The 16,039-nt window shown below is 30.0% G+C and overlaps 1 protein-coding gene across 6 annotated transcripts in view; it reads left to right on the forward strand.

Annotated features, from left to right (window-relative positions):
* The window catches only part of LOC107443371 (mirror-image polydactyly gene 1 protein), a 35,061-nt gene that overhangs the window by 14,962 nt on the left and 4,060 nt on the right, over window positions 1-16,039 (forward strand). For all 6 annotated transcript variants that reach the window (XM_016057222.4, XM_016057221.4, XM_016057220.3 and 3 more), the window contains exons 7-10: window positions 1,743-1,913; window positions 2,616-2,705; window positions 8,417-8,496; window positions 11,013-11,258. In XM_016057222.4, the coding sequence (XP_015912708.2) occupies window positions 1,743-1,913; window positions 2,616-2,705; window positions 8,417-8,496; window positions 11,013-11,258 (587 nt within the window). The remainder of the gene's footprint in view (window positions 1-1,742; window positions 1,914-2,615; window positions 2,706-8,416; window positions 8,497-11,012; window positions 11,259-16,039) is intronic.

The raw sequence follows: 16,039 nt of genomic DNA on the forward strand, positions 1-16,039 counted from the left end.
AATTTCAGTTCAGTTTCTTCAAGTTCCTTATTTGCGCGAATAATGAAATCTGTAACTTTTTTTTAGTTCTCAACACGTTTGTAATACCATTCCAAAAGCTTTTAGGATGCATAAACCAGAGGTTTGCAAATATTGGGAGAGCGGTGTAGTTAATTCAAATATTCTTGAGAATATTTTGACGGTGATTACTGTTTCATATTTGCAAAATGATTCTAAAAATATTTTTGCCTTTGCACGGATATCTGGCTTGAAATTTGAATTTTGTTGTATAGTTTCTAAACTTGTAATCAATGTGACATGTAACGGCTTAATAGTTGAATCTGAGTTTGAAAATTAACCAAAAATTTTCTTTAATGCAGAATCTTTGAACCACCAACGTGTTTCTCCAATAGTTGCGAGCCTTTTTTTTTATTTCCGTGTTCGTTACTTTGTTCCCAGATGTTCATGCGTTGGTATGATTCACGTAAAAATACTGCGAAGCTATTTAGTAGGCTGAAAAATAATGCACTTAGTGCCTTCGTGTTATCTCCTAAAACTAAATGTAAGACATGTGCATAACACCAAACATGAATTTGACCAGGGGACTCTTTGGAAAGCCATGAAGAAAATCCTTTATATTCACATTGCATATTTGCCGTCAGTTGAATTACCGATGCACTTTGTTATATCTATATTACAAGACTTTAAAACTGAATCCACTAAAGAAGACACCTTCTGTCCAGTTGAAGATTTACATTCACTCTACAACAGCAAGAAGTCTTTCATATACACGATATTTCATATATTTTTTAAATGAAAACCTATATCTTATTTGGCATCATTGGAGAGAATTTTTGAAAAGAAATAACTTTTACTTAAAATATTTTTTAATATCTCCTACTATTTTCAAGATAATAGATAAGATATTGAATGCCTTGGGGTCGATTTAGTCATTAGATTTTTTATTTCAAATTGATTATTTTCATTCTCGAAAAAAATGGGTGGCACGCATGATCTGAATCACTCTGTATATTAAAACAATATTATTACTACATATATCATATATATGTTATTAAATATTATTATTATTTGCGCAATATTATTTGAAATTCATGCAATGTATAAAAAGAAATTTTGCGCTTCTGGCTCGGTCCAACCGGCCCTGAGGCCAGACCGGCCCACCGGGCATTTGCCTGGTCTGCCTACTGGCCAGTCCGGGCCTGTTTACAGCACATATTTTAAATAATTTTTCTTCTTAAATGACTTTTTATAAATATCTGTTTAAACACCTGAAAAGTTATTTTGTTACAATAATTTTGTCAAAGCAACGATTTTTATTTTTAAAAAAAAATCTAATAGTAAATTAAATAGATGAAATGTAAAAAAATAAAAATAAATAATCACTTATTTTAAATGATTGTAGAAAATTATAATTCTTAATATTGAAAACTATAAGATTATTTTGATTTGAAAAGCAAAACTTTCTATTAATTTGTGGTTTTTATTAAAATTGTCTGACATAGTTATTAGTATTATCAAAATTAAGAACATTGCATATTTGTTGTAGCCACGATAAATTTTTACAGCATAAATTAATAATTATAAAGTGAAAAAGAAAATGTAATTGAATTTATTTTAATAATTTTTTTTTTGCATTGGAGCTTAGTTCTTGGTTTCATTACTTGATTTAGGTAGCAGGATTTATTAAATGTATCCTTTTCAATATAAAATACTTATGTTATAATAATTTTTTTTTTATTTAGGAAATAAAAGAATTACTAAAAGAAGTTGAAGTTACTTGTAATCCCGGTAAACTGCTTCAACAACAAAGGCTGTTATTATCCTACTTGTATAGGTCAAAAGAACTAAAGCTTGATCGTATGTTACATGAAATGAAACTCATTGCTGCTGAAAGAGACAGCTTGAAACTTAAGGTACTTTTATTTCCCCAGTTAATTTAGTTTATTGTATAAAATCTTACTATTGTATTACTCTATTTTTGATTTAAAAAAAATTTAATTAATATGGTTATATAAATATTGTATTATGATGGTATGAATATTTTTCTTCGCTTTCAATGAATCATATTGATTGGAAAAATTTGTCCTTTGTTGCTTCATTTTTTGAAATATAATTTGATATTGATCTGGAATAGCTTAAATTAGTGGTTCTGAAACTAACTCAACATTTTATAAGAATTTTGTAAAGTAGATTTCCAACACAAAGCAGTTAAATATAATAATTAAATGTTAAAAAATACAGTTATACATAAAAAATTGAGAACAGTACATTCTTATTTGAATCGGCTGTTTAACACCAATAAAAAATTTACATACCATTTTATTTCAAATGAAAAAAAAAGAACTGAATACAGAGTTTTTCTGAGATGGGAAACAGCTCTTTTGTTGTTATCATAAATTAGATGTCTTTGTTAAAAATAAATTATTATAAATGCAAAAAGTTAATTTGAAATATTGAACATTTATAAGTAACTATCACGTTCAACCCTAAAGACTAATAATGCTAAATGCTAGCAGGATTTAAAATTGTTCAAATGACTATGAACAGTAGTTTTAATTTACATCCCTAATTTTTTGTTAATTTTAAATACTTCAATACTTTTAATTTATTTTCAGGTTCAGCTTTTAGAAACTGAACTCAAACATCTAAAATTATCTAACGAAATATGGGATACTGACAACAAGCTATGGGAAAGCAGTTTACTTGTAAGTTTCTACTCACATAATATACTTATTTTTTGATGTGTCCAATATTTGTCACCATTTCTAAAATTATTGAAAATTTCCAGAGTTTTAATTTTTTATTGATACCTTAAAAATTAATTAACTCAATATGGAAATAATTATTAAAAATGTTACGGTATTCCTGATTGATTGAATTCTGCAGATATTTCTTTTACTGCTAACAAGAGTTTATACCTGAATATTTCTACAAAAGTCTATATCTTGCATTTTCTTTCATATTTCAAATAATTTTATTGTATTTATATACCGTATTTTTCAGCGGAAGTGCCGCGGGGCTATCGAAAAAAAAGTTATTTTTTTCCTACATGCGGCGCTTCCGATGCAGCGGCGCTTCCGTCGAAATATTTTTTAGTAGCTAAAAAAAGTTATCAAGGAAAGTTATTTAAGATGAAATAATTTTCTAAGAGAAAGACTATTAAAAAAAAAATTAATAACGAAGTCGACGAAATATTCGTCCGTATCGCGATCTGCATCGCCAATTCTTAGCAAACTTTCGGCAGCAACCTGCAAGATAATAAATAAACGAAATAATAATTTTACAAAAACATCACATTAGGAGAAAATTTAAAAGTTTTTCGTCTTGTATCCACCCCCAGCTTAATAAAAAATCGCAAGCTAGAGATCTGCTTAGCGCCTTGGCAATTGCAATTGGAACGAGCAGAAAAGGACCCCTAATCCGACACACACGGGACCGACGAAATGCTGAACTTCGAATCTCTTTCGAAAATTCCAATATGGCGCTCAAATATTACTATAATTCAATTACACTGTTAATTTCAGAAAACCAATAAATTTAGTGAAGTATCGATCGTAGATTATGGTGGGGTGAATTCAAAACTGGCCCATCTTAAGAAATTTTTTAATTAAAATAATAATCTATGTAATATAATCAAGAAAAAATAATCCGAATACTCTAAAAAAGAAATAATCGTTTCTTCTTCGGAGCGAGATTATAGTCGTCGTTTTTTTTCTTTTAGATAACATTTTGTTTTAACAAATGACGCTTAACTCGAAAAAAAAAATATATAGCTAACAAGGAACTACAAAATAAAAGTAACAATTAATGCTAAGAAACTTACAATGAATAACAACAAAAAAACAAGCTAAAAACTAATAACGATAAAAAAAAACTAGCAATCAACTAATAACAAAAAAACAAGCTAACTACTAACAAAAAAAAACAGCAAATTAACAGTTAATAACTAATAAAAAAGCAGCAAAATAAAAAAATTTATGAATCGAATAAAAAACCGCAAAAGGGATAGAATTCATTTTGTAATCCGTGTGGTAGTTTCAATGTCAACTGGGTGTGGCTAATTTATGGTGGAACAGAGGAGGGAACAAACCAGTAAAGTACAAGCACAACTGTCAAGATTAATTGATCAGTTTTTTCCAACTTGCATTTCTTTATTTTGTTCATTGGAGATGCAGGTGTTTTTACTTCTCACTTTATTTTAAACTGTTTTAGAAACAGATGTTTCCTTTGACACAGATTTTTTTTTTCAAGCTTTTTATTTTCATTTTAAAAAGATTAAATAAAGTTACTTACTTCTTCAGAATAAAATTCCAAATAAAAAGAATATAACTGATTTTTTTTTTTGTCTTATCAATATAAATTTCTGAAAAAAAAAATTAGATCAGATTTAGTGAGGAATTTTGGGATGCTGGATTAGGGGTCCCATACCCTCTTTTCTTTTCCCCAACCCCTTTAAAAATTATTGATTCCTCCTAAACAGCTCCAGTAGAAATGACATGTGGAGGAGGTGGGATGGGGCGTGCTTAGTTATTTCTTATTCTTGTTATTATTAGTTGTTTCGTTATTATTAGTCTTTCCTCAAATTGTTAACTGAAATAAATTTTTAAATCTTTTTATTTTAATAGATTTTTCTTTTCTTATAACATTGTTTTACGGATTTCTGTAATCAGCCCAGCTTAATTCATCTGCTGAGCATGTAAATATTTTTTTTGTTGCTGTTCTTCTGTTTTTTGGCTCGGTGCCAACTGGTAAGAACAACTTTATTTTATATTGTTTTATTTATTTATTTATTTTTTTTGCTGAGAGAGAAATTTTTTTTCACGTGAACTCTTTGTTAACGCATTTTAGGCTTCCTCCCCCCTCAAATAATTTTAAAAATTATGTTATTTGATGTATTTAAAAAAAATTTGTTGTACTTAACATTATTTTCAGAATTATTTGTTGTACTTAGCTTTATTTTTTGGCGCGGTGCCACAGATAAGAACAACTTTATTTTAGATCATTTTGTTGCTTTTTTTTCTTTTTGCTGAAAAAGAAATTTTTTATTATAATTTAGAAATTAAAACTTTACTTTATGAAATGTATAAAAAAAATGTAATTTTTTATTATACAGATATTCTACATGGTAATTTAAAGGTCACTTCTATAAGGATGCTGATCTGCGCGGTTTAGCGCCAATGCGGCGCTTGTGCCAGAGCGGCCCTTACTATAACTTTTTTTAAAAAATTTTTCATTTTTATCGATGTGCGCCACTTTCGCCGAAAAATACGGTAGTCCTTTTCTTAATTTGATGTTTTAAGAGGATTCAATTACATGTAAGTAAGCAAAGCTTTGGGAAGGTTTTATGTTTCAGGTTAAAACCCACTTTTTTTGGTTATTCTAGTTATTTTGTCTAATATGTCAAAGTTCTGTGTCTTTCTGATGTTTTAATTTTAGTTTCATTATAAATTTTTGAAATTATCTACCTGAATCTTGCGGCATTAAAACCATATTCAGTTCAATTTACTCATTTTTTTTCAAATTACATTAACAGTATTCATTTTACAGGGCTGAAAGACTACTGCAAAAATGCAGAAAAGTTTTTTTTTTACTCCCAATTTTTAAAATTTTTGACAAAAACATAATTTTTGGGGGGCCCAATTATTACAGAACACATTATAGTATCCTTATTTTTGTCCGTTTCTGTGTTGGTCCGTGCTCAGACTTGTTTCTTGTTTTCTTGTGTCCTCTTGATGTGGTGCATCGTAAGATGAACGCATTTTAACGATGGAAGTAATTTGATAGACGAATATAAAGTGCATATGATTGATGCCGCTGAAGAAAATAAATTCAATTTTGATCGGTTAAATATAACAGTCAAATTGACTAAAACTGCTTGTAACAATCTATCAGATGATATTAGGGTGAAAGTTAGCGACTGTTTTAATTAAAATGCAGGGTGCTAAGAACCTCAAATTACTAGCCAGTAAATTAGCCAAATATCAAAAGTGTTAGCCAAATTCTAAAAGCCTTAGTATACGGTAAGAGTTTTGTCACACCATATCTCATGATCTGGCAACGTACGCGTTTATCTGTGTTTTAACTTTTTTTTATTGCTTACATTATTTGGATTTCATATAATTCTTACTAGTTATGTGACATATCAGAGGGAATTTACAGTAATCAAATAAAATAAACAAGATTTTATTCAGAAAAGTTCATATTGATGTAATTTTCAAGTTCAAGGGGAATATGTATTTTTCTTTTTTATAGAAAAAATCATTTGCCATTACTTTTGCCAAAACGTGATTTCTTTTGCAAGTTCACAATTTTATCGCATTTGGCAAATGCGTAGCGCAGGCCCTCAAATGATTGACTGGCAATTAATTTAAAATTATAATTATTAAGCCTTATATATTGTGTAATTTTTTTTAAATGTAGTGGTGGTCAAAGGTGTTTAAAATTATGTTTAAGAAAAATCTAAATTTCACAGTCTAAATGCTTCTGCCACTTTTAATTAGAAATAAAAGTTCTCACTGCGGAGTAAGAAGTTATGTTTTTATACATCTTATTCCACAGTATTACATAGAACACTCCCTTTCAGTGTCTGCATTGTAAAAGTTCAGCTTTTTATTTTTTTATTTTTGTACACTTTCATGCCTGAGTTTAGATAATGATGAGAAATGTTTGCTTTCATAGTTATTCAGTACAATATAAGTAAGTGTTATGTTTATGGTTAAGAGAGGTGAAGAGATGCAAATCTAATTTTAAATTTAATAATTTTTTAAATATTTGTAAAATTTTTGTGCATGACTTTAATTCTACTTTGCACATGTTTTACATCTCATGATCTACAAATTAGTTCTTAGTTTGGATTTATTTGTAAAATTTTTTTTTGTAAACAGTTGCCTAAAATCTTGCTGTTTTGAGTCTAAGCTTACTTGAGTTAATTAATAAATATTTCGATTTTGGGTGTTGCATGAAATAAATTCTAGTACAAATTATTATTATGATTTTGGACTATTCCTAGGAGTAAAGCTTTAAAAGAAAATGTATGCATGTTATAGTGTGGCCCTCTGAAATAAAGCCTCCTTGAATACAAGGAAGCAACATAAATATGATCGACAACATAAATACACCACAAACATGAATTCAAGTAAAACCTATTTAGAAATGCATATTAACCAAGAGTAATTTTTTCCTTCACCTGGGCAGGGGAAAAAATTAAACAAGTACAACAAAGGGAGAAATAAGTTCGAGCACCATTATTATGTCAGGGTTTAATGATGGCAGCCTTCATTTCTGCCACAAAATAAAACTGTTTCTTTTTTGTACATGCAGCCATTCTGAGGCCATACAAAACGTTTTTTCTCAGAAAATGAAAAAATAAATTCTATTTTCTATTTTCAAGCATTATTATTTGCAATAAAAATATTTTTAATGGATATAACAAGTTTCAAAGGGAAAAAAAGATTCATTCTAGAAATTATTTCCTCTTTACTGGTTCCATATGTGCTGTTTTTAAGCAAGAGAAAATTTAAGTTTTGATTTAAAAAATCATGATTTAGAATAACTGCACCAAATTTTAATACTATTTAAGAAACCCTACATTCAGTAGATTGCATGAAAAGAAAATATCTATTAATTATATAGTCGCCTATGAAAATAAATTTTAATTATCACTTTAGAATAGCATTGTTTCTAACATAAACAGATGGTGTTGGATTGTTTTTTGAAATCATTAATTTATATCTGCAATATATTTGTAAGAGAAAAATGTTATTGTTATGACTTCTCATTATAAATGAGCCTTTTGTTTATTTATAGATATATGATTGAGAAAAGTGGTAAAATGGGGTTCTTAAATCTTCACAGCCCCTTTTTACATAATTTTTTTTCTGTTGCTACCAGAAGACATTATAGACAGACATTATAAGAAAAAAAAAGGCTATGAAAGTTTTTTTTGTGTGCCTCCATCTAGTATGACCTTGAGTTTACAAAGTCCAATTCTTGTTAAGACTACAGGGGGTGGACAAAAATGTGGAAACACTTTTGATTCCAACTTTATGTAAACAATATTTCTTTTAGCAGCAAAAATAGTCTTATATAAGTATCTCAATCTTAAAGACTGATTTCAAAATTGCTGACATCAAAACTAGAAAGAAGGTATTTATTTCCTCTCCTCATTTTGGTTGATCCAAATTTTGCATGTTAAAAAATAACATTTCTAAAAGCTTCCAAATATGATCTTTCAAATTGTGACAACAGTTTTGCCTTAAAAAATTTAAATTTTTTTTTTTTTTTTTGCATTGAGTTAGTAAAGAAATGTTTCCATATTTAATTCTATAATTAAAAATAATTTTTCTCTCACTTATTTGTCTTATATTTATCAGAAAACATTGTCTACAAAGCTAACAAATTTCTTTTATGTCATTAGAATACATTGTGCCAAGTCATACAACAGAGAGATGTAGTTTCTAAAAGTTATGCTCACAGCTTGGACTATATCAATAGCAAGTAAATATCCTTCTGTATTATTAATGTATTGTCTTGCAATAATGATATCTTTTTATGAAATAGTACCGTTTCCAGTTATTTATAAAGCTGTAAGTGTGTGAGTGTAATAGTAAATCACATAAGCATTGTTATTAACAATGAATTCTATATAATAACCAACTTTATTAAATACTTCAAAATTACAACTTTACTTCAAAATTACAACTCAATTACTTTATCAAATTTGAGTTAATATTATATTATCTATAACATAGCTGAGCAACAAGTATTACTAATTTGGATTAAATAAAGTTTTTGAATGTAATATTTTTGTATATTATCTATTTTAAATAATATAGATGTATCTTAATTTTTCACCCTTAGAAATTAAAAACATCAAATTAATGAAATGAGTGAGGATAGAAGTAAGTGTGCTGAATGTCTGAAGAGCTATGTTTGAGTGAAGTTAGAATTAAGTATGCTTAATGTCAGCATTGTTGGAAAGTGTGAATAATTTTTGACTCACCTTCATTATTTCTTCAAATCCCCTATACCTTAACCAGGGTTTAAATAAAAACTTTTTTTTTGTTTAAACCAGACTTTTATGGTTTATTTAAAACAAAAAGTTAATTACTAGTTTGAGCTCCAACTTAAAAGTAACTAACCCATTAAAATGTATTATTTGTTGTATAGTGGGCCAAAAAAAACAAACAAAAAACTGATCACTCTGAATGACTTTTGACCTAATTATCAGATCTTCACATTCTAGAACTCATTCATTATGGTTTGAGAGGATGAACTCAAATATGCTAATTAATTGGTGCAGACAATATTTTAAGTTACAAAATCAGACACAATTGTGTATTTCGCAATATCTTGAGATCTTCATAAACGAATTTTAAAAAAAATTTGCACACTATTATAAAATTCCTCTATCCAAAGATAATTCCATGCAAAAATTTTTTAGTTAATATGTATTGTTTTTTATTATTTTATTTGATGATAATCAAAAAATTTTTAATTAAAGAATGTAATTTTACATGGCAAAATACAAAATTTGAATGAAATCGCTCCAATAGTTTCTGAGAAATTGAATTTTGAAAAACTCATATATATAATTATTAACTTTTTTTCATCCTTTTAGTGGCTTGATTAAATGAGTAGCAAACATGCTTAGTGATATACGGGGGATTTTGTGCTTGGCTAAGCACCGAACCGGAACATTTGCTTTTGCACTCCAGAGCTACAGGTCAAGAAATATGGGATTGGCACTGTAGGCCTTTGCCTTTCATGGGTTATCCTACCACTGTGTTTAGTTTTTACTTTTTACAGGACTCCTTGGCGTGATAAATTTTTTAATGTTTATCTTATAAATTATAAGCTTACTGATAATTTGCAAGGCCTACAGTGCCAATCTAGTTGTCATTAGATTTTTTATATCTCTTGTCCCAGCTTTGAAAACTGAAATTATAATATAGTAAATATTAATTTTTATTAAACTCAATAATATTTAACTGAAATGAATATTTAAATCTTTTGGCTATTATTTGTAGCTATCAATCGATTTACATTGTCCTCAGATAATTATGAAGGAAATAAGTATATATTAGTAATTGTATACATAATTTAAGATGAACAATGTTAAATCCCTTGGCATATTTTAAGCATGTATGGAAGCAAGTTTTCTTTTAAAATAGTGAAAAAACAATTAGTAATTTTATAATTTTAACTATATCTCTTCATCATCATTAAGAAGGCTATTGGTTATAAATAAGGCAAATAAAAGGCAATTTTTCCTAACTTATTGAGAAATCTTTAATGTTAACTCCTAAGTATTGGACATTAACTAAAATAAATATTCAATGACTGTTATGCCTTACTGATTTATATTCATTACTGATTTAATGTTACTTTCTTCATCTGTTTCTTTTATTAATTTGTAAGGGAGTCTGGTTTAAAGAAAAATCAAATGAGATAGATATTTTTTAGACAGTTCCTTTTCAAAAATTCTTTATGAAACTACTAATTTCTTTGTTTTAGTCTAAATATTTAGGAACATCCACCTAAAAAAATTAGTGCAAAGCAAAGCTCAGCATAGCAGTAGCTAATATCCTTGAACTGGAAAACAGTGTGTGAATTAAAAGGTTTTCTTTTCTTGGTAAAAGTGGGTTTTTCTCATTGAATCATGATATAGTTGGTATTTATCAAATATCAGTAATTTTTGTGTTTATAGAGTGTTAATCATTTGATGACATTTCATCCTGCTCTATTCATTCTGTATCAGGTTCATCATAGTAAGTTGAACCCTACTAGAAAGTTTCATTATTTTAATAATGAAAAAAGAGTAAAAAATAAAAATTTAAATTAACCTGGTCACCCTTGATATTGACTGTGTTTAAAATATAATAATAAAATCGTAGCTTTGCAATTATCTTGCGTGTCATTAGTTGGTGTATAAAATATTTTAGTTATTAGTCAAATATGCTGCTATGTTTTCAAGGATTAAATTTATTTAATTGATGATTTTTTAATATTAGGTCTTCTGTTCATGAAAAATCATTAGATTCTGAAGAAATCAATGACTGTTTACAAAGGCTTGAAGGATCATGTGTTAAAAAAAAGATATTTTCATTTTCCCCAAATGAAATGAAAAAATACTCACCCCTTTCTGCAAAATCTAGATCAGATGAAGTAAGATATTTAAAAGAAGAAGTCTTGATCCTTAATTCTTCACTAGAAGCAGAAATAGATAAAAGAAAATGCACAGAAGAAAAATGTGTGAGGTAATGATTCTAAATATTGAGTACTATTTCAGTTTAAATGCTGTTTTATTTTTATGTATAGTTGGTTAATTTTTGTTTTATTTAGTAAGAATCATTTACATAAAATTTTAAAAAACGAATTTTTCCTTTTCGTAATTTAACGTTTCAAACAACAAAATTTTTTTATAATTTAAATGATTCATAATTTTTGTCAAAATTTTGGAAAAATGTTCATGTGAAAATGATTGTAAAGGAAAATGTTTCTTAAAAGAGATGTGCGTGTGTGTGTGGTAGTGTGAATATATATATATACAGTGGTGGCCAATAGTGTGGACACTTTTTGAAAGTTTCATGTTTTTCAATTTTGTGTGCTTGTAGAATATATTAATTTTCACTTAAATACAAACGTTTATATATCAAATTGAAGGTAATTAAATGTAGAATTTAATAATAAATACAGTATTACAATATCTGTATTACAAAAAAGGTTATGCAACAAATAATCAGATCTATCTTAGATTTGCATTTTTTTAAAGTGATACTTACACAATCAATACTTTGTAGGATAACCCTTAATTTTTAAGACAGCTTCACAGCATCTTTTCATCAAATGAACGAGTGTTTGGAGTTCATCTTTCGTAATCACATGGTGCCAAGAATCAATTATAGCTTCACTTAGTTGTCTTTTATTGGATGGACGTTTTTTTTCGTACAAGAATTTTCAAACGTCGCCAAAAATTTTCTATTGGATTGAGATCAGGGCTGTTTCCTGGCCATAGTAATATATCTATGCCTTTATTTTGAAACCATGCTTTGCATACTTTTGCTGTGTGGCATGGAGCTGGATCCTGCTGAAAAATAAATGGTGCGTTGTTGGAGAAGAGATCCCTGATTGAAGGTATCAATTTTGGTTTCAGGGCAGTTTCGATGTATTTTTTGGCGTTCAGGATGCCATTAATCACTTGAATTCGGCCCACACTATCTGCAGATATGCATGCCCAAATCATGACATTTGTTGGATTTTTTGTAGTTGCTTCAACGCAATCAGGATGAAGCGCCTCACCTACTCTACGTCTCACATATTTTCTACCATCACTTCCAAAGAACGATATTTTACTCTCATCACTCCAGATTACTTGCTTCCATTGATTTTCTGACCATTTAATGTGTTCTTTTGCCGACTTAACTCGTTTTTCGCGTTGCTTTTGATTCAAATATGGTTTTTTCCTTGGAATTCTAGCTTGTAGTCCAAATCCTGATAACCTTCTTCTTATTGTTCTTGAACTTACTGCAATACCAGCTGCATTCATTTAACATCTAATGGCATCTGATGACATTTTTCTATCTTGAAGGCATAGCCACTTAATTTTTCTATCGGTAGTAGCACTTGTGCATTTTTTTCGGCCTGATTTGGCATCCTGATTGCCGAAAAATACATCGAAACTGTCCTGAAACCAAAATTGATACCTTCCATCAGGGATCTCTTCCCCAACAACGAACCATTTATTTTTCAGCAGGATTCAGCTCCATGCCACACAGCAAAAGTATGCAAAGCATGGTTTCAAAATAAAGGCATAGATATATTACCATGGCCAGGAAAACAGCCCTGATCTCAATCCAATTGAAAATTTGTGGCGACGTTTGAAAATTCTTGTACGAAAAAAACGTCCATCCAATAAAAGACAACTAAGTGAAGCTATAATTGATTCTTGGCACCATGTGATTACGAAAGATGAACTCCAAACACTCGTTCATTCGATGAAAAGACGCTGTGAAGCTGTCTTAAAAATTAAGGGTTATCCTACTAAGTATTGATTGTGTAAGTATCACTTTAAAAAAATGCAAATATAAGATAGATCTTACTATTAATTGCATAAATTTTTTTGTAATTCATATATTTTAATACTGTACTTATTATTAAATTCTACATTAAATTACCTTCAATTTGATATATAAACGTTTGTATTTAAGGGAAAATTAATATATTCTACAAGCACACAAAGTTGAAAAACATGAAACTTTCAAAAAGTGTCCACACTTTTGGCCACCGCTGTATATATATATATATACACACAGTCGAATCCAGGTTTAATGAACCCCAATTTGTCAAATTTCACGATTTAACAAATTTTCCTTTTCCCCTGATTAAAGTGAAGGCAAAAACTGCTATTTAGCAAATGGAAAACCCAAAACTAATGAATAATTTCGGTGATCGAAATTTTTTTTCTTATAATAATTTGGGTTAGAAAGATTATCTATTGCTTTTCAAATGATTGCAGTATTTATCCTGTCAGGAACATAAACCCCTTTTTTCCTTTTCATCAATTTTAGACACGGCTGGTCTCAGTTCAGACCTCACAGGTGCTTTTGACTAATGATTGAATGTAACCTGTAAGAACAAGAAATTCATTTCTTATCTCTCCCATTCTACAATAACAAAGAAGTGAGGTGTACTGGATGCCTGTAAAGACAAGAAGTTTCTTTCTTTCTTATCTATCCCTTTCTATATTCCATAGAAGTAAGACATGTTGAACGCTTACTTTTGTAGAACATTTGATTTTTTAGAGTTTGTGAAACATGGCAGGTTGTCGGAAATCAAAAATTTTTGTTAAGGGAAAACCTCAACATTTTATGCAAGTTTGGCAAAAACGTGAGACCCCAAAACACTTTAGCAGAAGGTTTCAAAATCTCCGCATCAACTTTAGTTACGATTGTTAAACAACAAGCAGAGATTAAAAATGCCTCTGCAGAGTGTGGTGAAAAATCATCGAAAGTAAAAAGTCATTGAAAGCCACGCCTTTCCGTTCTTGAGTCTGATCTAGTGGAATCGTTCACGTCTGAAATATAGCCTTTAATGGGCCTTTGATCAAAGAAAAAGCTCTTCAACTAGCTGAAAAGCATAATGTGAAAGGCTTTTCTGCATCCAATGGTTGGATCAACTGTTTTAATAAAAGATATGACATACTCCAAAAGAAAGCTGCGGAGAAAAGAAACATATAAATGAAAATGTAGTAAAAGATTGTGAAGAAAAGTTGCTTGACCTGATTGAGGATATTCACCATCCAACATTTACAACTCAGATGAAACGGTTGTTTAATGACTTACTGCCGACTAAACACTCTGTTACAGAAATGAAAAATGCTTTGCAGAAAAAAAACAAGAAGAGGATTACACTTTTGCTTGCAGTTCATGCAGATGGAGCAGATAATATAAAGCAATTTGTGATGGGAAAAGCAGCAAAGCAGGATTTCCAAGGACAAGAGTGAAAAATGAGAAAAATGGCCTCTTTTCATTTGATCCTCTTTAGAAAAAGTCACATGGAAATTGCTTCTGGCATAGATTTTAACGATTATGTCACATGTGATGATGAACTATCTATCTTAGCAACTGAAGTTAATGAAGTATATTTATCGGAAACAATGAATAGCGACTCTGATACAGAAGTTGATGATAATGAAACTCCAGTGAAAACTGTAATTTTCTCTGATGCTTTGTACGGTTTGGAAACAGTGAAAACTTACTTAATGCAGCAAGAAGTAAATAACAGAGTATTTTCTTCTCTTCATGAAGTTGAAAAAGAACTTTTTAAAGTAAGAAATCAAGGAAATAAGCAAATTTTACTCACGAAAAAATTTTAAAATTTCAAATCAATCACCGTGTAATCAGTCGCTGTATTTTAAGTTCCTGAATGAAAAGTGTAAGATTTCTATTTATTTTATGTATATGCTTATTAGAAATGTTCAGATACAGGGTGCGTTCTGAAAGTAAAGCACAATTTCTCAGGAACTTTGTTACATGAGCTTGGATGTTCTCCACTGACTCCCAGTGCTTTCCCTTCAGCTCTCTTTTCAGTCGGGGGAACAAAAAAAAAAAGCCACACGGAGCCAAGTCAGGGCTATAGGGAGGCTGGGGCACCAAGGGGGTCTTACTTTGGGTTAGGTAGTTTTTACTCCTCTGTCAACTTGCTCCTCTGTAACTGCTTACTCCCGTCACAATTCCATGTGCCACACATTTTGACAAGTTCAGGGTGTTAGTGATTGCTGAATGCTTAACCGACGATCTGACTCCAAAACTTCACGCACACGCTGCACGTGTCATCGATTCGGGCTGATGTTGGGCGTCCAGAACGAGGCTCGTGGGTGACCTTCTCTCGACCCTCCTTGAGGGCCTTGTGCCACCTTCCACACTGAGATGTCGAAATGCATTTTACCTTAAAGGCGCCTTGAAGCATGTGATGAGTTTCCGTCACATTCTTCCCAAACCGCACGCAAAACTTTATCACGTACCGCTGTTCCAGCGAACATCCATCACACTGTGACTCGATAAAAAAAAAGACTTTGAGCAAAGGCACGTCCTACCTCTCCTACTACTCGGAGCGACCTGAGACCAGGCGTGTTTGGAAGGACAAATCCCCCACCACATTTTTAGACCAATCTGAATGCGCTGCGATTCATAGTAGCGTCACAATAAAATTATGCACATTACTTTCAGAATGCACCCTGTATTCCTTAAGGTAAGACAATTTTTTGATTTTTGTCCCTGGTATTACGAATTATCCCCGATTCAACGAATAATATTTTCGGTCCCTATGAGTTTTTTAATTCCGGTCCGAGTATATATATATATATATATATACAGTGTAACGTCCCATATCCGGACGTCCCTTTCCCGGAGGATCGATTTCCCGGACACTTTTTAAGAATCAAAATAAACAAACATCTCTTGATCTTCCCCTCTAAAAAAAAAAAAAAAAAAAAAAAAAAAAAAAAAAAAAAAAAAAAAAAAAAAAAAAAAAAAAAAAA

The sequence above is a fragment of the Parasteatoda tepidariorum genome, chromosome X2 (genome assembly GCF_043381705.1).
Source record: "Parasteatoda tepidariorum isolate YZ-2023 chromosome X2, CAS_Ptep_4.0, whole genome shotgun sequence".
NCBI classification, from domain to species: domain Eukaryota; kingdom Metazoa; phylum Arthropoda; class Arachnida; order Araneae; family Theridiidae; genus Parasteatoda; species Parasteatoda tepidariorum.